The following is a 23951-nucleotide window of genomic DNA, read 5'->3' as shown; positions in this document are numbered from 1 at the left end:
GACTAGTACAAAAGGTGAAGTCACACGGGATCAGGGGTGAGCTGGCAAGGTGGATACAGAACTGGCTAGGTCATCAAACGCAGAGAGTAGCAATGGAAGGATGCTTTTCTAATTGGAGGGCTGTGACTAGTGGTGTTCCGCAGGGATCAGTGCTGGGACCTTTGCTGTTTGTAGTATATATAAATGATTTGGAGGAAAATGTAACTGGTCTGATTAGTAAGTTTGCAGACGACACAAAGGTTGGTGGAATTGCGGATAGCGATGAGGACTGTCAGAGGATACAGCAGGATTTAGATTGTCTGGAGACTTGGGCGGAGAGATGGCAGATGGAGTTTAATCCGGACAAATGTGAGGTAATGCATTTTGGAAGGTCTAATGCAGGTAGGGAATATACAGTGAATGGTAGAACCCTCAAAAGTATTGAAAGTCAAAGAGATCTAGGAGTACAGGTCCACATGTCACTGAAAGGGGCAACACAGGTGGAGAAGGTAGTCAAGAAGGCATACGGCATGCTTGCCTTCATTGGCCGGAGCATTGAGTCTAAGAATTGGCAAGTCATGTTGCAGCTGTATAGAACCTTAGTTAGGCCACACTTGGAGTATAGTGTTCAATTCTGGTCGCCACACTACCAGAAGGATGTGGAGACTTTAGAGAGGGTGCAGAAGAGATTTACCAGAATGTTGCCTGGTATGGAGGGCATTAGCTATGAGGAGCGGTTGAATAAACTCGGTTTGTTCTCACTGGAACAACGGAGGTTGAGGGGCGACCTGATAGAGGTCTACAAAATTATGATGGGCATAGACAGAGTGGATAGTCAAAGGCTTTTCCCCAGGGTAGAGGGGTCAATTACTAGGGGTCATAGGTTTAAGGTGAGGGGGCAAGGTTTAGAGTAGATGTACGAGGCAAGTTTTTTTACACAGAGGGTAGTGGGTGCCTGGAACTCGCTACCGGAGGAGGTGGTGGAAGCAGGGACCATAGTGACATTTAAGGGGCATATTGACAATACATGAATAGGATGGAAATAGAGGGATACGGACCCAGGAAGTGTAGAAGATTGTAGTTTAGTCGGGCAGCATGGTCGGCACGGGCTTGGAAGGCCGAAGGGCCTGTTCCTGTGCTGTACATTTCTTTGTTCTTTGTTCTTAGCAAAGTTGCATCAAAAGGGGCTGGTTTAGCACAGGGCTAAATCGCTGGCTTTGAAAGCAGACCAAGGAAGGTCAGCAGCACGGTTCAATTCCCGTACCAGCCTCCCCGAACAGGCGCTGGAATGTGGCGACTAGGGGCTTTTCACAGTAACTTCGAAGCCTATTTGTGACAATAAACGATTTTCATTTCATTTCATTCATTCATTTCATTTTCTTTCTTTGTTTCTTGACAAATCAGGGGCAAAATTCTCCCCCAACGGCGGGATGCCCGCCGACTGGCGCCAAAGCCGGCGCCAATCAGACGGGCATCGCGCCGGCAAAAAGGTGCGGAAGTCGGAGGGATTTCCGCCCCGCCAGCTGGCGGAAATGGTGTTTGTTGCCCCGCCAGCTGGCGCGGAAATGCGGCGCATGCACGGGAGCGTCAGCGGCCGCTGTCAGTTTCCAAGCGCATGCGCGGGAGCGTCAGCGGCCGCTGTCAGTTTCCTGCGCATGCGCGGTGGGGAGAGTCTCTTCCGCCTCCGCCATGGTGGAGGCCGTAGCGGAGGCGGAAGGGAAAGAGTGCCCCCACGGCACAGGCCCGCCCGCGGATCGGTGGGCCCCGATCGCGGGCCAGGCCACCGTGGGGGCACCCCCCGAGGTCAGATCGCCCCGCGCCCCCCCCCAGGACCCCGGAGCCCGCCCACGCCGCCTGGTCCCGCCGGTAAATACCAGGTCTGATTTACGCCGGCGGGACAGGCAATTCCTGGGCGGGACTTCGGCCCATCCGGGCCGGAGAATCCAGCGGCCGGATTCCCGCCCCCGCCCAATCTCCGGGAGCGGAGACTTCGGCGGGGGCGGGGGCGGGATTCACGGCGGCCAACGGCCATTCTCCGCCCCAGTTGTAGCTTCTCATCAGATGCCGGAAGATTCTCCGTACATAACTGAGTTTGAGCTTCGATGTCTCTAATAAACTCTAGTAAGTGTACTTCCAGTAGTAATTGATCTGGATAACGTCTCAGCAATGATGAGATCTTTTCCCGGAGTGTATATCAAGTTAAAGTCATGCCTCCTGAACTTCATCATGATATGCTGCAGACGAGGAGTCATGTCATTTAAATTCTTCTCTATTATATGGACCAACGGTCTGTGATCCATTACCACTAGAAAACTTGGAAGCCCGTACACATAGTCGTGGAATTTCAGTCTTCCCGAGCAGTCCAAGACATTCCTTTTCCACCCGTGTATAGCTGCACTCTGTTGCAGTCTTAGCCCTCGCAGTATATGCAACGGGAACCCAATCAGATTGATCATTCTGCTGTAAAAGAACTGCACTGATTCCATCCTGACTTCATCAGTGGCTATCTTGGTTGCTCTATTCGGGTCGAAGAAAGCAAGTATTGGTGCAGTCATTCGTTGGTATTTTAAGATCCACCCATTCATCTTGATGACTTTATGTCCATTCAAAAGTGGTGGACTTTCTGATCAGGGTCGAGATTCTCCGACCCCCCGCCGGTTCGGAGAATCGCCGGGGGCTGGCATGAATCCCGCCCCTGCCGGTTGCCGACGTCTCCGGCACCGGATATTCGGTGGGGGCGGGAATCGCGCCACGCCGTTTGGCGGGCCCCCCCCCCGCTCGATTCTCTGGCCCGGATGGGCCGAAGTCCCGCCGCTAAAATGCCTGTCCCGCCGGCGTAAATTAAACCACCTACCTTACTGGCGGGACAAGGACTAGGGCTCCGGGGCCCTGGGGTGGCGCGGGGCGATCTGGCCCCGGGGGGTTCCCCCACAGTGGCCTGGCCCGCGATCGGGGCCCACCGATCCGCGGGCGGGCCTGTGCCGTGGGGGCACTCTTTCCCTTCCGTCTCCGCCACGGTCTCCACCATGGCAGAGGCGGAAGAGACTCCCTCCACTGCGCATGCGCGGGAATGCCGTCAGCGGCCGCTGACGCTCCCACGCATGCGCCGCCCGGAGATGTCATTTCCGCGCCAGCTGGCAGGGCACCAAAGGCCTTTCCCGCCGCTGGCGGGGCGGAAATTCATCCGGCGCCGACCTAGCCCCTCAAGGTTGGGGCTCGGCCCCCAAAGATGCGGAGCATTCCGCACCTTTGGGGTTGCGCGATGCCCATCTGATTTGCGCCGTTTTGGGCGCCAGTCGGCGGACATCGCTCCGTTTCCGAAGAATTTCGCCCCTGGTCTGACACATAGGGCAAAATTCTCCGTAATCGGCGCGATGTCCGCTGACCGGCGCCAAAAACGGCGCAAATCAGTCTGGCATCGCGCTGCCCCAAAGGTGCGGAATCCTCCGCATCGTGAGCCCTAACCGCGCCAACCGGCGCGGCGGGATTCCCACCCCCGCCGAATCTCCGGTGCCGGAGAATTCGGCAACCGGCGGGGGCGGGACTCACGCCACCCCCGGCGATTCTCCGACCCGGAGGGGGGTCGAAGAATCCCGCCCATGGTATCTCCCAAGAAGTTTAATGATGCTTGTGCAAACGTGCACTTAGATTGGTTTAGTTTCAATCCATACTTATGGATTCTTTGAAACACCTTCTTTAAACGTGGACCAGTCGCGGACCAGATGATTATGTCATCGACATATACCCTTACACCATCGATACCCTCAGTCATCTGCTCTATTATCCTATGGAAAATCTCTGAAGCGGGTATTATCCCAAAAGGCATGCGGTTAAAGCAGAAGCGTCCAAATGGAGTATTTAAAGTGCACAATAATCTGATCAAGTCGCCAAGCTGTATCTGCCAGAATCCCTGCGAAGTGCTGAGTTCTGTGAAGATATGAGCATTCGCCATCTCGCATGTGATTTCTTCACACGTAGGGATGGGATAGTGTTCCCTACGAATATTTTTGTTTAAATGCTTCGGATCTATGGAGATTCGAAGATTTCCAGATGGTTTTTTAACAGATACTAGAGAGCTGACCCAGTCAGTCGGCTGCGTGACTCGAGAGATGATTCCTCGTGATTGTAGTCGGTCAAGTTCTAGTTTCAACCTCTCTCGCAAAGGAGCTGGAACCCTCCTCGGCGGAGGAATTACAGGTTTTGCATCTTTCTTTCAGTAAAATCTTGTACTGTAATGTAAAGTGTCCATACCTTTAAATAAATCACGTTGAAGGATATGCCGGATTTCATCTTCCATGACTATTGTGTCCTGAGTAGTCATATAGATTCTTTGAACCAGCCTCCCCGAACAGGCGCCGGAATGTGGCGACTAGGGGCTTTTCACAGTAACTTCATTGAAGCCTACTCGTGACAATAAGTGATTTTCATTTTCACAAGCTGCAAGTCTTTGCAAGTCTGAGCGCCTAACAGTGTTGATTAGCATGCGCCGCATTTCCGCGTCAGCTGGCGGGGCACCAAACGCCATTTCCGCCAGCTGGCGGGGCGGAAATTCCTCAGCGCCTAACAGTGATGATTTTTCGTTATCCACAATCTCAAATCGTAGTGTATTCTTTACTTTCTGATTTGTTACTTTAAGATGGCACGATCCTCTTGAAGCAATCTGATTACCATTGTAGTCTTTCAGCCTACATGCAGCAGGTAAAATCTCATATTCCCCTGGAATCGGATTGAGATTTTTGCTTGTCAGTAGATTAGCTAAAGCCCCAGTGTCAAGCTTGAACATAGAACATAGAAAATACAGCACAGAACAGGCCCTTCTGCCCATGATGTTGTGCTGAACTTTTGTCCTAGATTAAGAACACATTAATCTACACCCCATCATTCTACCGTAATCCATGCACCTATCCAATAGCCGCTTGAAGGTCCCTAATGTTTCCGACTCAACTACTTCCACAGGCAGTGCATTCCATGCCCCCACTACTCTCTGAGTAAAGAACCTACTTCTGACATCCCCCCTATATCTTCCACCATTCACCTTAAATTTATGTCCCCTTGTAATGGTTTGTTCTACCCGGGGAAAAAGTCTCTGACTGTCTACTCTATCTATTCCCCTGATCATGTTATAAACCTCTATCAAGTCTCCCCTCATCCTTCTCCGTTCTAATGAGAAAAGGCATCCTCAACCTTTCCTCGTAAGACCGACTCTCCATTTCAGGCAACATCCTGGTAAATCTCCTTTGCATCTTTTCCAAAGCTTCCACACCCTTCCTAAAATGAGACGACCAGAACTGCACACAGTACTCCAAATGTGGCCTTACCAAGGTTTTGTACAGCTGCATCATCACCTCACGGCTCGTAAATTCAATCCCTCTGTTAATGAACGCTAGCACACCATAGGCCTCCTTCACAGCTCTATCCACTTGAGTGGCAACTTTCAAAGATCTATGAACATAGACTCCAAGATCTTTCTACTCCTCCAGTTCAATAGTCGGTACAAATTCTTTCTGCTGATTCTAATCTAATGTGTCTCACCCGGGGCGGGCCTGTGCCGTGGGGGCACTCTTTCCCTTCCGCCTCCGCCACGGCCTCCACCATGGCGGAGGCGGAAGAGACTCTCCCCACTGCGCATGCGCGGGAAACTGTCGGCGGCCGCTGACACTCCCGCGCATGCGCCGCATTTCCGCGTCAGCTGGCGGGGCACCAAACGCCATTTCCGCCAGCTGGCGGGGCGGAAATTCCTCAGGCGCCGGCCTAGCCCCTCAGTGTTGGGGCTCGGCCCCCAAAGATGCGGAGCATTCCGCACCTTTGGGCCGGCGCGATGCCCGTCTGATTGGCGCCGTTTTTGGCGCCAGTCGGCGGACATCGCGCCGTTGGGGGAGAATTTCGCCCCTGAATGCTGCGAAGCCTCCCCAGTTGAATAGTCGGTACAAATTTTTTCTTTTTTCTCGCTGATTCTAATCTAATAAATTTTCTTGAAATCAATAGCCTGGTACCATGTTATATTACATTGTGTAATATCTTATTACTCATTTGCTTCTTTCCAAGATGATCCTGTACTCTATGTTCATTAACACTCAAAGTCTTCAATTAAAGCAAATTGTTTACTGAATAACGTTAACAATCAAACTGTGAATGTGTTCTCTCTTCAACAACTAAACTAGAGATTAAATTAACAAGATTAAATATATATTAACTTGGCCACGCTAAATTGCCTCTTAATTGGGAAAAATTAATTGCGTGCTCTAACTTTTTTTAAAAACTTGGCTTGAGCTTGTCTTTTATACCCATTTCTAGTGCTGCCATCTAGTGGTTACCTCGCTGTTACGTCTATTAACCCTTTATATACATACAGATATGCAGATCTCTTCCAAGACTCCTACAACAGTGCAATCCCAAATTGGTTAATCTTTCAAGGCTCCATATTCGCAATTTTCTGTGAACCAATATAGCTCATTAAAAAGGAATCTATGCTCTCTCTGTGACTTTGGCATCACCTATTAAATTTTGCTCGCTCTCTGCTAGTGATTTTCTGAAGATTGAAATAAGTATCAGAGACTTTAATAACTTCTTCATATGGTGCAATGTCTTCATTTATGACCTGTCTGACCATTATGTCATCTGCATTGCTGTCTTTGGTATATCTTCACGGCAATCACTCGCTAACGAGTATGATTGTCCACCTAAGAAACTCCATGTTACTTCTCATGGGTTCTGTGGGTTCTTGCGTGGCTGATGAGCCTGACCCTAGAGCCGTATCTTCGACCACACACTTGGAAGGTGCTGTTTCTGTAAAATCTCAGATACTTTGACCAGTGTATTAATCAAAACTTTTACCCTGGTGCCCTTATTAGCGAGATGAACAAAGGACAAACCAGGTTCACAGTCTAACACAATTTTATTCACAATTCTCTCTCTCAACAAAGTATGACTCAGACTCACAACTGTGCTTCAGGTTTTACTCACATTTAGTAAAGGAGGCTGGCCCAGTTACGATCACTCGATATGGATACCTTCTCTGGGCGTCAAAATCCAGGGTCTCATTTTCTTGCGACGGTTGCGCCTGGGGACTCCCAGGTTATCGCTGAAGATCAGGTCCGATGATCCTTCCTTTATGCTGGTCTGCTAGCATTGAGTCATAGGTATACATCCACAACTGGCCATTGTCCCATCCAACTCGTTAATGGGAAAAACAGGATACACCTGTTTATCCAGGGTAATTCAATCAAGACCCACTGTCCTCTGAAACACCCTCGTCTGACCAGCTTGCAGCCCATTATGGCGTCGGATGGCTTCTTTTGTCTTTCCCTTCATCCTGCTGCTAAGTTGATCACCTGTATCTGGAAATTTGTTACATATTCATAGCATGGTCTTGTTCTTTTGTGTAAACGTGAGTGGGTAATCACAAAGTCCACCTAGCAATAACGAGTTTACGTGTTCAATTGAGTGCTCTTGCAATCGGCCATTATCAATTCAGCCAGAGCCTCGTGGAAGTTTCTGTTTCTGGATGTGTATCTTCTCAGCCTGTTTTCAGTACCTTGAATTCTAGATTGCTGGTATTCCTTTCTGAGGCTCCTTTTCTGGTCCTCCTCTTTCTGTCGGGGATCCTCAAAGAATTGTGTCCCTCCAATCAGGAGGTTCCTCCAAGTAAGTCCTTTCTGAGCAAGGGTCTCTGTGGTGAATGTATTACTGCTATCATTCACCATTGTAATTGTATTATGTTGATGTGGGCTCCACCTGTGGCTCCGACCCCTCGGGGGAGGTATGTAGAACTGCAGCCTGTAGGCGGCATTCAATACAGAGCAGTCGCAGGCAGGCACAGTTCTAGCTGATTGAAACCACTGTTCACTTCAACTCTCCGTCTCGTGTGAATTGATGGTCGCATTAATTTAGTCAGCTACAATATCGCTATGGAAGCAGCCCTCAAACCTGATTGACTGGAACTCGACCCACAGGCAGCTGAAGCCAAAGGAATCTACCTCCTTCGAAGTAGCGTTTCAGAGCCTCAATGCTTTCCCCTCCGACCACGCGATCCCCTCGTGGACACCCGACCAGAGGGTGTCCCAGGCCTGTGCCGCGTGGCTGCCCGCCCAACCCGGGGAGCTGCCCTGCTATTTCTGCGGTCAGAACCAGCACCTCAGGCAGCGTTGCCCGGCTCGGAATGCGACCAGTAGCGACTGCGGCAAGAAAGGACACTTTGCCAAATTCTGCCTGGCCAGATCCAAAGCTCCTAAATCACAGGCCCGACTTTCAGACTCACAGGCCCGCAGACCCCACAGCGTGGCTGCGTGCCTGCCGATACCGCCCCCTTCGGACGCGTCATCAGCCTCGTGATGTCCGTGGGGGCCGCCATCTTTAACCCTACCCGACACGTGCGACTCATGGGGGTCGCCATCTTGACCACCATCTCCAACGCCGCCCGACAAGTGCGACCGACGGGGGCCGCCATCTTGGACGCCATCTTCAACGCCGCCCGACACTTGCGACCAACGGGGGCCGCCATCTTGGGACCGCCCCACCACCTCCGACCATGCCGGCTCCCCGCAGCTTGGCGTTGTCACCTTCGACCAGTCACGGCCCAAGCACTCAGGAACGCGATGATGACCGTCCGGGTCAATGGGCACGAAACGCCCTGCCTGTTTGACTCTGGGAGCACGGAGAGCTTCATACACCCAGACACGGTAAGGCGCTGTTCTCTCCAAAGTTCGCCCGTGTTCCAAACAATCTCCCTCGCTTCCGGATCGCATTCAGTGCAGATCCGGGGGTACTGTGCCGTGAACCTCGCGATACAGGGCGCCGAGTGCTCCAATTTGAAGCTATATGTCCTCCCCGACCTCTGCGCCCCTCTCCTGTTAGGACTGGACTTCCAGTGCAACCTCAGGAGCCTGACCCTGAAGTTCGGCCGGCCCCTACCCCCTCTCACCTTATGTAGACTCGCGACCCTTAAGGTTGCCCCGCCCCCGCTCTTCACGAACCTTACCGCCGACTGTAAACCCGTCGCCACCAGGAGCAGGCGGTACAGTGCCCAGGGCAGGACTTTTATCAAGTCAGAGGTCCAGCGGCTCTTGAGGGAGAGGGTCATCGAGGCCAGTAATAGCTCCTGGAGAGCCGAAGTGGTGGTCGGCAGGACCAGGGGAAAGAACCGGATGGTGTAGACTACAGCCGAACCATAAACCGGTGCACACAACCCGATGCGTACCCCCTCCCCGGATAGCGGACATGGTGAATCAAATTGCACACTACCGGGTGTTCTCCACGGTAGATCTGAAGTCTGCATACCACCAGCTCCCAATCCGCCCAGGAGACCGCTACATGGCCTTTGAGGCAGACGGCCGCCTCTTCCACTTCCTCCGGGTCCCCTTCGGCATCACCAACGGGGTCTCGGTCTTCCAAAGAACGATGGACTGAATGATGGACCAGTACGGGCTGCGGGCCACATTTCCGTACTTGGACAACGTCACCATCTGCGGCCATGATCAGCAGGACCATGACGCCAACCTTCAGAAGTTTCTCCAAACCGCCCAAGCCCTCAATCTCACCTATAACAAGGAGAAATGCATTTTCCGCACAACCTGACTGGCCATCCTCGACTATGTCATGGAAAACAAAGTCCTAGGGCCCGACCCCGACCGCATGCGCCCCCTCCTGCAACTCCCCCTCCCCCACTGCCCCAAGGCCCTGAAAAGATGCCTCAGGTTCTTTTCATTTTATGCCCAGTGGGTCCCCAACTATGCGGACAAAGCCCGCCCATTTATCAAAGCCACCATCTTCCCCCTGACGACTGAGGCCCACCTGGTCTTCAGCCAATTCAAGGCAGATATTACCAAAGCCGCGATGCACGCGGTGGACGAGTCCATCCCATTCCAGGTGGAGAGTGACGCGTCAGATGTCGCTCTGGCCGCTACCCTTAACCAGGCAGCCTTCTTTAACGCCTCCGAGGTTCGACACTCCTCAGTTGAAAAAGAAGCTCAAGCCATTGTGGAAACTGTGCGGCATTGGAGGCACTACCTGGCTGGTAGGAGGTTCACCCTCGTCACCGACCAACAGTCGGTAGCCTTTATGTTCAACAATACACAGCGGGGCAAGATCAAGAAATATAAAATCTTGAGGTGGAGGATCGAACTCTCCACCTATAATTACGATATTGTGTATCGTCCCGGGAAGCTCAACGAGCCCCCAGATGCCCTGTCCTGCGGCACATGCGCCAGCGCGCAAGATGACCGACTCCGGGCCATCCACAATGACCTCTGTCACCCGGGGGTCACCCGGCTTCTCCACTTCATCAAGACCCGCAACCTGCCCTACTCCACCGAGGAGGACAGGGCCATGACCAGGGACTGCCAAGTCTGCACGGAGTGCAAGCCGCACTTCTATTTTCCAGACAAGGACCACCTGGTGAAGGCATCCCGGCCCTTTGAGCGCCTCAGCATCAATTTCAAAGGGCCCCTCCCCTCCACTGACCGCAACGCGTATTTTCTTAATGTCATTGACGAGTATTCCCGTTTCCCCTTTGCCATACCATGCCCAACATGACCTCGGCCACTGTCATTATCGCCCTGCATAGTATCTTCACCCTGTTCGGTTTCCCCACTTACGTCCACAGTGACCGGGGCTCCTCGTTTATGAGCGATGAGCTGCGTCAGTACCTGCTCGGTAAGGGCAGTGCCTCGAGCAGGAGCTACAACCCCCGGGGAAACGGACAGGTGGAGAGGGAGAACGCGACGGTATGGAAGGCCGTCCTTCTGGCCCTACGGTCTAGGAGTCTCCCAGTTTCCCGCTGGCAGGTGGTCCTCCCCAATGCGCTCCACACCATTAGGCCACTCCTCAGCACAGCCACGAACCAGACCCCTCATGACTGCCTGTTTGTTTTTCCCAGGAAATCCACCTCCGGGGTCCGCTTCCGTCCTGGCTGACAACACCGGGGCCTGTCTTCCTCTGAAAGCACGTGAGGAGCCATAAGTCCGACCCCCTGGTCGAGAGGGTCCAGCTCCTTCACGCCAAGCCCCAGTATGCACCACGACGGCCGACAAGATACAGTCTCCCTCCGGGATCTGGCACCCGTCGGTTCCCCTGCGACCATCACCGACCCCCCCCTCCCCACCCTAATCCGAACACCGCCCCCGCCCCTACGTGGCCTACACTCCCCCTCACCCCATCGCCAACCTACAGTGATGAAGCTCCAGAAGAGACACTCCCGGAGTCAACGAGCCCAACACCCATGCCCACAACGACGAGTTCAACACCCGTGCCTGCAGCGAAACCAGAGCTCAGACGATCACAGCGAACGATCAAGGCGCCGGGCAGACTCGATCTGTGAGCCCACTTCATCCGCGCTGGACTTCAATTTTTAACAGGGGGTGAATGTGGTGAATGTATTACTGCTACCATTCACCATTGTAATTGCATTACATTGTATTGTATTATGTTGATGCCCTTGTGGGCTCCGCCTGTGGCTCTGCCCCCTCGGTGGAGGTATATAGAGCTGCAGCCTGTGTGGCACTCAGTACAGAGCAGTCACAGGCAGGCACAGTTCTAGCTGATTAAAACCACTGTTCACTTCAACTCTCCGTCTCGTGTGAATTGATGGTCGCATCAGTCTCCCAGGTGTTGACGTTGATGTTGCATTTCTTGAGGTAAGCCTTCGGGTGTCTTGAAGTGCTTCTTTTGTTCTCCTCTTGTTTGGAAGCCTACCTTGAGCTGGGTGAAGAAGATTTGCTTTGGAAGTCAGGACTCTGACATCCTAAGCACATGGCAGGCCCTGCGGAGTTGGCTTCGGATGATCATGGCCTCGATGCTGGTGCTCTTGGCTCCTTCAAGAACACTGAGGTTAGTATGCCTGACCTCCCAACCGATGCGGTACAAAGTAAGGTACTGACCTTCTCCTTGGTAGTTCTTTCTGCTGCTCCTGATGCTGTTTTGTATCTGGTGCATCTGTGACGCCAGTTCTGCCACTTTTCAGCTGGATCCAGGCCTTCCAAATGGTCAAAGCATTCTGTAGATGGAGGACGTTTTCCATCTCTTCCTTGTACTGTTGCTTTGTTTGGAATATGGTCGAAGCTTTTCCTGCACTGTCCTTGTCCTGCTGTTGTTTCCCTCGCTCCTCCTTCCAGTCATGGGGCTCTTCACGGGTTGCTCCTTTCGGCATCTAACCATTTCCACAATCTGTTATTGTTGGTTTTGGTCGAGTATATGCTTGTTGTAATCCTGGATTTACTGATCAGGCTGGAAGTGATACTGTTATCAAATTCTATCCTTTAGTGAATGTTGTGCTAACTATTTACAAGGTAGTCTGTACATAATGGTCTACATAGAACATGGGGAGATAGTTCTGTTATCATCACCGATACTGTAGAATATATATTTACATGTTCAACATTAACCCTTTATGCTACAATATCAAGTGATGATACATCTTAAGGAAGTCAGGGCTTCTCTTCCTCCCCGAGCACAAGGTTTCCCACATTCACAGCAAGAGAGAAAGTGGAATTAGTTTGTGGTGTGAAGGAAAAGCAGCGAGAAAGTGAAGTTGGTGGTTGAAGCATTTGTAGCTTGTCTTGCAGAGTATGTGTGGTGGGACAGAAGCCAGAGTATGTATGGTGGGACAGAAGACACAAGTATACTCATGTATGAAATAATCCTGCAGAACATCTCCTCTGCTGTTGCCAGTTTGGATAGCCTTGACTCTGCTTCATAAAAGCTAGCAAGAGTGGAGAAGGTATGTGGACAAGCTGTACTTCCACTGGTGCCATTCAGCTGTGTGGAACCTGTTCTTCCAAGAAAGAGAGCAAAGGATTTGTCATAATATTTATTAGTGTCGCAAGCAGGCTTACATCAGGGGGAAGCACGGTAGCATTGGGGATAGCACAATTGCTTCACAGCTCCAGGGTCCCAGGTTCGATTCCGGCTTGGGTCACCGGAGCACCCGGAGGAAACCCACGCACACACGGGGAGAATGTGCAGACTCCGCACAGACAGAGACCCAAGCTGGGAATCAAACCTGGGACCCTGGTGCTGTGAAGCAATAATGCTAACCACTGTGCTACCATGCCGCCCTCAAAATCTTGTGTAGTGTCTTCAAAATGTACCTGTCTTGATGGAATAGCTAATAGTCAATGTGTAAGATATAAACCGATGTAAAATGATGCTGTTAAGAGTGGTGAGTATGAGGAGAATGTGATACAGGGGAGATCCAGGTAAAGGAAACAGGAGAGTCCGGTGAGTCTTGTGATTAATGAGGCTGTTAATTAGAACCTTGTAACATTTTGGGACAAGCGTGGTCCAAGCAATCTTTCCTGTCTGTGTTTTTGTATGTTTGCATATTTACTGTATTGATGAACATATTATAGTTGCTCAGATTGCACATTTATGAGCTCTTTGTGCTCTGTAATAATTATTTATGCGATGTGAGAGCAACCAATACTTTCAGAGTATATTGCGAAATTAAGAGCCTGCTTGAAAACCTGGCTCTGATTATTTGATGAGTTTTACGGGTGGGTGGGGGAGGGGGAAGGGAGCGTAATATTCGGTTCCCGGAAGAAATGTCGGATGACAGCCGGCACATGTTAAAGGAGGCGGCCCTGCAGCCATAACATATTGCGGGTGGCCTAAGCAATCAGAGTGTAGGACACAATGGGAGCAAGTCTCAGCCTCGAGAGAATCAGACAATCTGATTGTCTGGAAGAGCGAGAAGGCGCAGCAGTCCCAGTAGTGGGCGCTGCTCGAACTGCAAGTAGTCCCATAGATGAAGCAAGCAGAGTCTTTGGGGCGAGGTAAATTGACTGGGAAGGATGTGGGAGATGAGAGAGTGGGTAAGGCCGGGCAGTGAGGAACAAAGCAGAGGATATCATCATTGCATTGGATGCTATCCCCGACATGCACAGGGCAACCCCCCAAAGGATATATCCCCACTTCCTTGCTTGTTAGGCTGACGATTTTGGTGCTCACCCACCGTATTATGGGGGAAATCTTAGGGGTGGGCAGGAAGGTGATATTTAGATTTAGATTTATTGTCAAGTGTACCGAGGTACAGTGAAAAGTATTGTTCGGTCCAGACAGATCGTTCTATACATGAAAAACATAGGACATATGATAAATACACAAAGCGGGATTCTCCGACCCCCCGCTAGGTCGGAGAATCCCGGGGGGGGGGGCGGTGCGAATCCTGCCCCGCCGCCCCGCCGCTGGCTGCCGTATTCTCCGGCGCCGGTTTCGGGCAGGGGCGGGGTTCGAGCCACACCGGTCAGGGGCCATTGGCAGTGGGGGCCCCCCGGCAATTCTCCGGGCACCGATGGGCAGAGCGGCCGTCCATTTCTGGCCAGTCCCGTTGGCGTGGATTAGACATGGTCTCACACGGCGGGACCTGGCAGGTAAGTCGGCTGGGGCGGTCCTCAGGGGGGGCGCAGGGATATCCGACCCCGGGGTGCCTCTACGGTGGCCTGGCCCGCGATCGGGGCCCACCTATTAGCGGGTGGGCCTGTGCCGTGGGGGCACTCCTTCCTTCCGCGCATGCCCCTGTAGGGCTCCGCCATGACCGGCGCGGAGAAGGCAACCTCCTGCACATGTGCCAGAATACACCGGCCGGTCTGCGCATGCGCAGAACTACGCTGGCGGTTCCGCGCATGCGCAAGATCACGCCGGCCCTTCAGCGCATGTGCTAACTCGCGCAGTCCCTTCACCGCCGGCTAGTGCGGCGCCAACCTCTCCGCCGTCCTCCTAGCCCCCGGAAGTGCTGTTGACGCTGGAATGGTTGCCGCCGATTTTCCCGCCAGCGTGGGGACTTTTTCTCCATAAGGGAGAATCCCGCCTACAATGTAAACAACCAAAGAGAAAATGCTGGAAAACCTCATCAGGTCTGGCAGCATCTGTAGGGAGTGAAAAGAGCTAATGTTTCGAGTCCAGGTGACCCTTTAGCTCTTTCTCTCCCTACAGATGCTGCCAGACCAGCTGAGATTTTCCAGCATTTTCTCTTTGGTTTCAGATTCCAGCATCCGCAGTAATTTGGTTTTATCCAGTTTTTTACACAATGTAAGTACATAGACATAAACATCAGGTGAAGAATATGGGGCAAAATTCTCCCCAAACGGCGCGATGTCCCCCGACTGGCGCCCAAAACGGCGCCAATCAGACGGGCATCGCGCCGCCCCAAAGGTGCGGAATGCTCCGCATCTTTGGGGGCCAAGCCCCAACAATGAGGGGCTAGGCCAGCGCCGGAGGTATTTCTGCCCCGCCAGCTGGCGGAAACGGCCTTTGTTGCCCCGCCAGCTGGCGCGGAAATTACATGTCGGGGCGGTGCATGCGCGGGAGCGTCAGCGGCCGCTGACAGATTCCCGCGCATGCGCAGTGGGGTGAGTCTCTTCCGCCTCCGCCATGGTGGAGACCATGGCGGAGGCGGAAGGGAAAGATTGTCCCCACGGCACAGGCCCGCCTGCGGATCGGTGGGCCCCGATCGCAGGCCAGGCCACCATGGGGGCACCCCCCGGGGTCAGATCGCCCCGCGCCCCCCCCCAGGACCCCGGAGCCCGCCCATGCCGCCTTGTCCCGCCGGTAAATAGGTACTCTAATTTACGCCGGCGGGACAGGCAATTTATCGGTGGGACTTCGGCCCATCCGGGCCGGAGAATCCAGCGGGGGGGCCCGCCAACCGGCGCGGCCCGATTCCCGCCCCCGCCGAATATCCGGTACCGGAGACTTCGGCAACCGGCGGGGGCGGGATTCACGGCGGCCAACTGCCATTCTCCAACCCGCTGGGGAGTCGGAGAATGACGCCCATGGAGTGTGGTACTACTCAGTCGAGGAGATGCGTGGAGAGATCAGTTCAGTTCATTCAGAAGTCAGGTAACAGCGGGGAAGAAGCTGTGTTTGAATCTGTTGTGCTTGTTCTCAGGCTTTTGTATCTCCTTCCTGATGGAAGAGGTTGGAAGAAAGAATAACCCAAGTGGGAGGGGGCTTTGATTATGCTGGCTGCTTTCCAAAGGCAGCGGGAGGTGTAGACAGAATCAATGGATTGGAGGTGGGTTCGCTTGATGGGCTGTGTTCACGACTCTGTAGTTTCTTACAGGCTTGCCACCCCTCAGATTTCATGCTTGCCCCCCCCTCAGATTTTACGTGCGCCCCCACTAAAAACAGCCTGGTTCAATGATATGCCAACATTTTAATACATGACCTTTGAACACAACTTGCTCACATAGCTCTTAGTTCTTTGGTTTCTCTGTAATTTACATAAACCTATCAGGAAAGGGGTATCATGTACCTTGTTACATGTAACATATACACAAATCTACCCTTCACACTAAACTCTCGAATTGCCACATAAAGATCTGGGTGTCTCAGAAGTGTCCATCCTGTCTCAAGAATATTTCATCTTGCTGAATGTGGCAACATATCTTATAGATGCTGCATTAGAATTTGGTCAAGTAACAAATCACCTTATCCATTCTTTCGAGGCCATCATACACCTAGGTTTAGTGCAGCTCTTGGACTAACACATGATGCAGATGCATGCAATGCCATTTTGGCAAAACTTGCAACAAGTTTGGATTAGTGTCAGACGCAGCAGGGCAGACATACCCTGCCTTTAATGTCATGGAGACCATCATAACTAAACTATAGTCATGAACCCAAATTATATCCTAAAGGTGGTAGCAGTTAGTCTCTATTTGGCTTGAATGGCCGCACGGTAGCACAGTTTTTAGTACAGTTGCTTCACAGCTCCACGGTCCCAGGTTCGATTCACAGCTTGGTTAACTGTCTGTGCGGAGTCTGCACATTCTCCCCGTATCTGCATGGGTTTGTTCCGGTTGCTCCGGTTTCCTCCCACAGTCCAAAGATGTGCAGGTGAGGTGGATTGGCCTTGGTAAATTGTCCTTAGTGTCCAAAAAGGTTAGGTGGGATTACTGGGTTACGAAGATGGGTGGGGTACTCTTTCCAAGGGCTGGTGCAGACTCGGTGGGCCGAATAGCCTCCTTCTGCACTGTAAATTCTATGATTCTATGAATGCACTTTGCCTAAGGTGTCGTTTTGGATGTTTAACAATCTGTTTTTACTCCGGTCTGTCTTGCAGCTGTTTAAATAGTGGAATTTAATATTTCTTTACAGGTGGTACTGTGAAGGAAAGGAGCTCAAGAATTCACATGATATTCAGATTGGCTATGATGGTAATAATTACTCATTGACCATTTCTGAGGCTTTTGTGGAGGATACAGGACGCTACACTTGCTTGGCTTCAAATATATATGGATCAGACACAACATCTGCAGAACTTTATATAGAAGGTAAAGGTATTGGAGTAATTCTGAAGCTGCGGCATCTATGGCAATGAACATGGTGCTATATGTAATACATTAAGATTTGGCAAGTATGGTGTGGCCTGAATATTTTAACAGGCCCAAATTCAAATACTAGCCTGATTGACATTCAAATGTTTCTGTTATAAGAGATATTGTTGGTGGGAAAGGGAGAAATTCCTTCCGAAATCATCCAAGTACAATTCCTGACAGGTGAAATCCAGGGGCAAATATTCAGAACCAGACCAGCCTGGGTAAAGTGAGCCAGGAAAGGAAGGAAGTATTTTCTGGGATTGAGGCTTACAAACATAGAAACATAGAAAACAGGTGCAGGAGTAGGCCATTTGGCCCTTCGAGCCTGCACCACCATTTAATATGACCATGGATTATCATGCAAATTCAGTATCCCATTCCCGCTTTCTCTCCATACCCCTGGGTCCCTTTAGCTGCAAGGGCCACGCCCAGCTCCCTCTTGAATATATCCTATGAACTGGCCCCAACAGCTTTCTGTGGTAGAGAATTCCACAAGTTCGCAACTCTCTGAGAGAAGAAGTTCTTTTTCATCTCAGTTCTGAATGGCTTACCCCTTATTCTTAGGCGGTGACCCCTAGTTCTGGACGCCCCCAACATTGGGAACATTCTTCCCGCATCTAGCTTCATGGCCTTCATCAATAATTTGATGTTTATACACCCTTGGGAAACATTGATTTCCTTAAGGATACTCTGGTTGAGGTCAGCATCAGGGTTAAAGGAATCTAGAGGTTGTAATAGCACGAGGAAAGGCGGCATGTAGCGCAGTGGATAGCACTGGTCTTTACTCCTTGACTCCTGTGTCCACACTGCCCAGGCTGCTGCTTCCAGGACCCTACAATTTTCCCCCATTGGTCGGGGTTTACGCGCTCTAACACAATAGGCCCCAAGTGGGTCGCGTGGCCTACGAAGGTCCGCCCCTTAAAGGGGCTCCGCTATCACAGAGGTCAGGCATTTAAGGCCCTCAAAGGGTCAGTCAACATCTGTATATTGAACAAGGTTTTACGTGTGGATACTTTTTAGGTCATGTTTTGGTGGTAGGTTCAGAGATGCTGCATTCTTGTCAGTAAGTGAAGATTAGATAATTGGGATGGTCATATTTAATCTTTCCTTGTCACAAATGAAACCCAATATCAACATACTAGGGGTTAATTGACCAGAAACTGAACAGGAGCAGCCATATAAATTCTATGGCTACCAGAACAGTTCAGAGGCTAGGAGTCCTGCAAGGAGTAACTCACCTCCTGACTCCCCAAAGGCTGTCCACCACCTACAAGTTGGCAGAGTAGTTAGCACTGCTGCCTCACAGCTCCAGGGACCTGGGTTCGATTCAGGCCTTGGGTGACTGTCTGTGTGGAGTTTGCAGTTTCTCCCGTGTATGCGTGGTTTCCTCCGGGTGCTCCGGTTTCCTCCCACAGTCCAAAGATGTGCAGGTTAGGTGGATCGGCCATGCTAAATTGCCCCTTGTTTCCAAAGATGTGTAGTTTAGATGGGTTATGGGGATTGGGCGGGGGATGGGGAATAGGTAGGGTCCTCTCTCAGAGGATCTGGCTGACTTGATGGGCCTGATGGCCCCCTTCTGCTCTGTGGGAATTCTACAGAAGTCAGGAATGTGATGGAATATTCTCAATTTGCCTGGATGAGTGCAACACTCAAGAAGCTCGATAACATCCAAGTTTGGCACCCCATCACTGCCTTAAACATTCACCACCTCAAAGACTGACATACAGTGGCAGCAGTGTGTACCATTTACAAGATGCACTGCAGCAACTCACCAAACCTTTTTAGACATACAGCACCTTCCAAACACACAACACGGACTTTTTAGGTAGTGTTTAAGGGGTACATTCACATCTGAAACCTTGTTCAATGCACAGATGTTGACTGACACATTGTGCATTTCCAGTTTTTTTTCTTTTCATCGTAAATATATTCTTGCATATTATCCAACTTGTTCGTCTCTCTGAAAGGAAACAAGGTGGGAAAACCACCACCTGCAAGTTCTCCTCCAGGACACTTAGCTATCCTGAATATATTTGGCCGTTCCTTCACTGTTGCTGGGTGAAAATCCTGGAATTCTCTCCCTAACAGCATCGGGGGTGTACCCATATCTCAGGAACTGCAGCGTTCTAGAAGGCAGCTCCCCACCATCTTCTCAAGTGCATTTAGGAATGGGCAATAAATACTCGGCCTAGTCATCGATGCCCACACCCCCTGAATGAGAAATAAAAAAAATGAGTGTGCCATCTAGCCGCACTGAATTTGTCCTTGAAAGTAAAGGAAGTTGGGGAGAAATTCAACTACATCATTTTATTTTATAAATTTAGAGCACCCAATTATTTTTTCCAATTAAGGGGTAATTTAGTGTGGCCAATCCACCTACCTTGCACATCTTTGGGTTGTGGGGATGAAACCCACGCAGGCACGGGGAGAATGAGCAAACTCCACACGGACAGTGACCCAGAGCCAGAATCGAACCTGGGACCTCGATGCCGTGAGACGACATTACTACCACTGCGCCACTATGCTGCCCTTGAAATTGAACCATCATGACTGAAAACAGGAGATTCCTCCCTGCTTCACAGTTTAGCTGAGGGCCACTCCTAGTCCATGCATTATCATCCCCTCTTTCTCTATCATTCACCAGCTCCAACTATGGGAGCTGTCTGTCGCCCATCTCCACTTTGATGGCAAAGCTGCAGGGACACCGAGTGGAATCTACTGCTCACCGGACTTTTTAAAATGAGGACCGAGAATCACTATTGACCAGGCCTCAGGCCTACTATAGAAATACAGGGATCATTCCCCGCAACTAACTCACTAGAGGTGCTAATGATCTTCTACTGCTTACACTTCTCAGTGGCTGACGGCTTATTTATTTGTTTCATTTTTAACTATCTTGTTTCTATGGAATATGTAGACCTGCTATTGGAAAATATTTACCAGTTTATTAAAACCACACCTTTAAACCTTTTCCCATTATATATTTCACAGGACTCTCTTCATCTGAATCTGAGCATGACTCTGAAAAAGAAGACATGACTCAGTAAGTACAATGAAGCCCTGTCACTCTGCTGTATCTGACACTTTTTGTTGATCATTAGGAGAATTGGAAGTACCCACATTGTTGGAACTTTAATGTGCTCTCAATCGAGGGCTGCAAGTAAAACGTTAGGTCAAAATAAAGGTGTTTTCATTCTGTAATCAGTGTGTATTCCATATGTTACCTGTTATATCTACCTTGGAAATAGCTGATGTTGATTTCATCCACCCACCAGTTTCAACCAGTGGTGTTTGCTAACTCAAACTGAAACCCCATGTGGGTATTGACTCCGGATCCCCTGAAATCCTGCTAATTACCACCTCCCACCTCAACCCCACCCCCACACCCCTGTCAGCTGATGAATCAGAAGCCCATTAATTGAAAGAAGCATTGAAGGTGACAAGGGCAGCACAGTAGCACAGTGGTTAGCACAGTTGCTTCACAGCCTCAGGGTCCCGGGTACGATTCCCGGCTTGGGTCACTGTCTGTGCGGAGTCTGCATGTTGTCCCCGTGTGTGCGTGGGTTTCCACCGGCTGCTCCGGTTTCCTCCCACAGTCCAAAGACGTGCAGGTTAGGTGGATTGACCATATTAAATTGCCCTTAATGTCCAAAAACAGCCATGTGGGGTTACAGGGATCGGGTGGAGGTGTGGGGATAGGAGGTATGGGCTTGGTGCTCTTTCCAAGGGCCAGTGCAGACTCGATGGGCCGAATGGCACTGTACATTCTATGAGTGTATGTTAGGTGGGGAAGATTCAGTTTTCAATACTAAGAGTGCCTTGGCAGTACTGACATGAGCAGGATGGCTGAATCCTAAAGGACACAGCTGCTAGGCTGGGCCTAAAATGGCACCAACATGAGGGAGAAACCTAATTGATTTTGTCCTCACCAATCTACCTTTCGAGGATGCATCTGTCCATGACAGTATCGGTAGGCGTGACCACCGCACAGTTTTTTGGAGATAAAGTCCTGTCTTCACATTGACAATACCCTCCATCGTGTTGTGTGGCTCGACTACCTTGCTCAATGGGATAGGCCTTAAACAGATCTAGCAACTGGAAATGAGGGGGGCGATTCTCCAATATGGAGCCCAAGTGTTCGCGCTGTTGTGAACGCCGTCGCGTTTCACAACGGCACGAACTTGGCCCGGGTACGACCGATTCTGGCCCCCACAGGGGGCCAGCACGGCACTGGAGCTGTTCATGCCGCTCCAGCATCCTTTTGTGGTGCCAAATGGGCCCCACGCCAACCCGCGCATGCGCAGTTGGGCCATGCCAACCTGCGCATGCGCGGGGGACTTCTTTAGCGCACTGGCCCCGACTCAACATGGCGTCGGTGTTCAGGGGCCGGCCACGCAGGGAAGTAGGCCCGGGGGGGGGAGAGGCCGTCCCACCGATCGTTGGGCCCCGATCGCGGGCCAGACCCCATCGCCGTGCTGGTCCCCTATGGGGGCCAGAATCGGTCGTACCTGGGCCCAGTTGCACCGTCGTGAAAAGCGACGGCGTTCATGACAGCGCGAACACTTGGGCTCCATATTGGAGAATCGCCCCCTACCACCCCCCCCCCCCCCCACCCCCACAGGCCGCCCCCTGACCGTTCGCGCAGAGTTCCCGCTGGCAGCGACCAGGGGTGAATGGCACCAGCGGGACTCTGTCGTATCGGCGTGGACGCTCGGCCCATCCGGGCCGGAGAATCGGCGGCTCTGCCGATTCCAGCCAGTGCCGCACCAAACGCGCCGCGCAAATGGCGCCGAATCTCCGCACCTTGAAGAATCGTGCGCTGGCGTCGGGGCGTCGTGGGGCGGCTGCGCCGATTCTCCTGCGCGGGGCTCGGAGAATCGCCCCCGAGGTATCTATGAGTCACTATGGGGCATTGTCAGCAGCAAAATTGCATTCAACCACAATCTGTAACCTCATGGACTGACATATCCCTCACTCTACCATGGGGCGGGAGTCTCCATTAATGGGACTATATCTCCACGTCCGCGAGAAAATGGGCATGCATCACTCTGGAATTTTTTCTAGAAAGTCCTGAGTGATTCTCCGTTTTCAAAGGGGCTTGCAGGGCCCCAGAGTAGTCCTCGTAGCTCCGGCTGCCGATACGGGGCCCTGCACATCTGGCCGCAGTCCACGCATGTGCGCGGCGGCCGCCTGTGGTGGGTCGGCCCTGCCGATCAGTGGCCCCCGATCATGAGTCTGGCCGTCCTGGAGGCCGCCTGGGGTGACGGATACCCCCGCTCCCCATCAGGGCGGCCGCAGACTGGGTCCACAGTTGCAACTCCGAGCTCCCGCTGGGTGGAACCATGAGTGAACCACGCCGGCGGGAACTCGGCCAGTTGGCGGTGGAGAATCGCTGCGGGGGCCTCTTTCAAATGCCCCCGACTGGTGGTGATTCTCTGGTCCGTGCCGAGCACAATTTTGGCGCGGAGTCTCGGAAAATCCCGCCCATTATCTTTAAGTCCGGGCATTAACCTTGGTTCAATGAAGAGTGCAGGAGAGACACTAGGCATATCTAAAAATCAGGTGTCAACCTGGTGAAGCTACAACACAGGACTGCTTGCTTCCCAAACAGTGCAAGCAGCGAGTGATAGGCCAAGTTAAGTGAAGTCGATTATTTGTGGATTTATGTTGAAGTGAATGATTTTTTAAAGTTTAGATTATGTAAGATTGAAAATAATTGAAAGCCAAAAGGTTATCAGGTATTGGCTCTAACCAATAATGTGTTTATATGTAGGGTTCAGGAAAAGATTAACATTACTGCTACAGCTCCATCCCCATCCAACCCTACAACTGTTCATACAGAGTTTCAACAGTTACACTCCACAGTCGATTCACCCCCAGTGCGACCAATTGATCAGGTATTATTGATTCAACGTTCTGTGTTCTTTTCAGAATTTACCGAGGGTCACAGAGTCACGCACTGAAGAAGGCAATTTGGACCATCACATCTGCCCCAGAAGGAAAAAACAGTAAAACGGGGGAATAAAAATATTGGTCCAAACTTTTTTTTTCCATCTAGAATTACAGTGCGGGCTCTTCAATTAAAATTGTGTATTTATGGCAATGTTTCTGCTCATTTCCCATGTTCTCATTCTTAAATACTTGTCAATTTCTTTTTTTAAAAATTTGGGGTAAATGTTCCCGGTCAAGGCATGGGTGGGATGGCTGTTTGAATACACAGTCAATCCCTGAAATTGAGGTCAGGTCAGGATCCTCGCATGTTCCAGGTTTCTATGGGGCAGGATTCAAGCCCTCAGGAAGCGTGGGCTCTCATGGCAGGCCACTGCTGTCATCTGCAGTCTTCTGAAACAAGACCTTCATCCCAGTGGAGCAGGTGGACTTGCACTGCCAGTGGCTGATAAGATGTTCCATTCTGAACCCCACCCCCCTCACTCCCAATCTCCCCAATTGTTTGGGCAACATGGAGGAGGCACATTAATGTCATGGCTGGCTTAAGGAGCCATAGCTAATCCCGCCCATTAGTAAATTGAGTAGCTAACCTGAAGATCGCCGGTCCCACTGTTTTGGCAGCGACTAAGTCCAGAAGCTTCTTCCCTTTATTTTTTAAATTTAACGTTATATCTGTGTACTCAAACAATCAGGTGATGAAGGAGCTACGCT

The 23951-nt window shown here is 51.3% G+C and overlaps 1 protein-coding gene and 1 long non-coding RNA gene across 2 annotated transcripts in view; one reads left to right on the top strand and one right to left on the bottom strand.

Moving 5' to 3' along the window:
* The window catches only part of LOC140392973 (uncharacterized), a 122178-nt gene extending 115198 nt beyond the window's left edge, over positions 1-6980 (bottom strand). Inside the window, exon 1 of the long non-coding RNA XR_011935460.1 lies at positions 6943-6980. This is a non-coding gene — a long non-coding RNA (uncharacterized lncRNA). The remainder of the gene's footprint in view (positions 1-6942) is intronic.
* The window catches only part of mypn (myopalladin), a 400028-nt gene that overhangs the window by 150919 nt on the left and 225158 nt on the right, over positions 1-23951 (top strand). Inside the window, 3 exon segments of the mRNA XM_072478794.1 lie at positions 17071-17246; positions 20283-20334; positions 23065-23188. Of these exon segments, the coding sequence (XP_072334895.1) occupies positions 17071-17246; positions 20283-20334; positions 23065-23188 (352 nt within the window).

Source organism: Scyliorhinus torazame, chromosome 16 (genome assembly GCF_047496885.1).
Source record: "Scyliorhinus torazame isolate Kashiwa2021f chromosome 16, sScyTor2.1, whole genome shotgun sequence".
Lineage (NCBI taxonomy): Eukaryota > Metazoa > Chordata > Chondrichthyes > Carcharhiniformes > Scyliorhinidae > Scyliorhinus > Scyliorhinus torazame.
The sequence above is the reverse complement of the archived record's forward strand: the minus strand, read 5'-3'. Positions and strand labels throughout refer to the sequence as shown.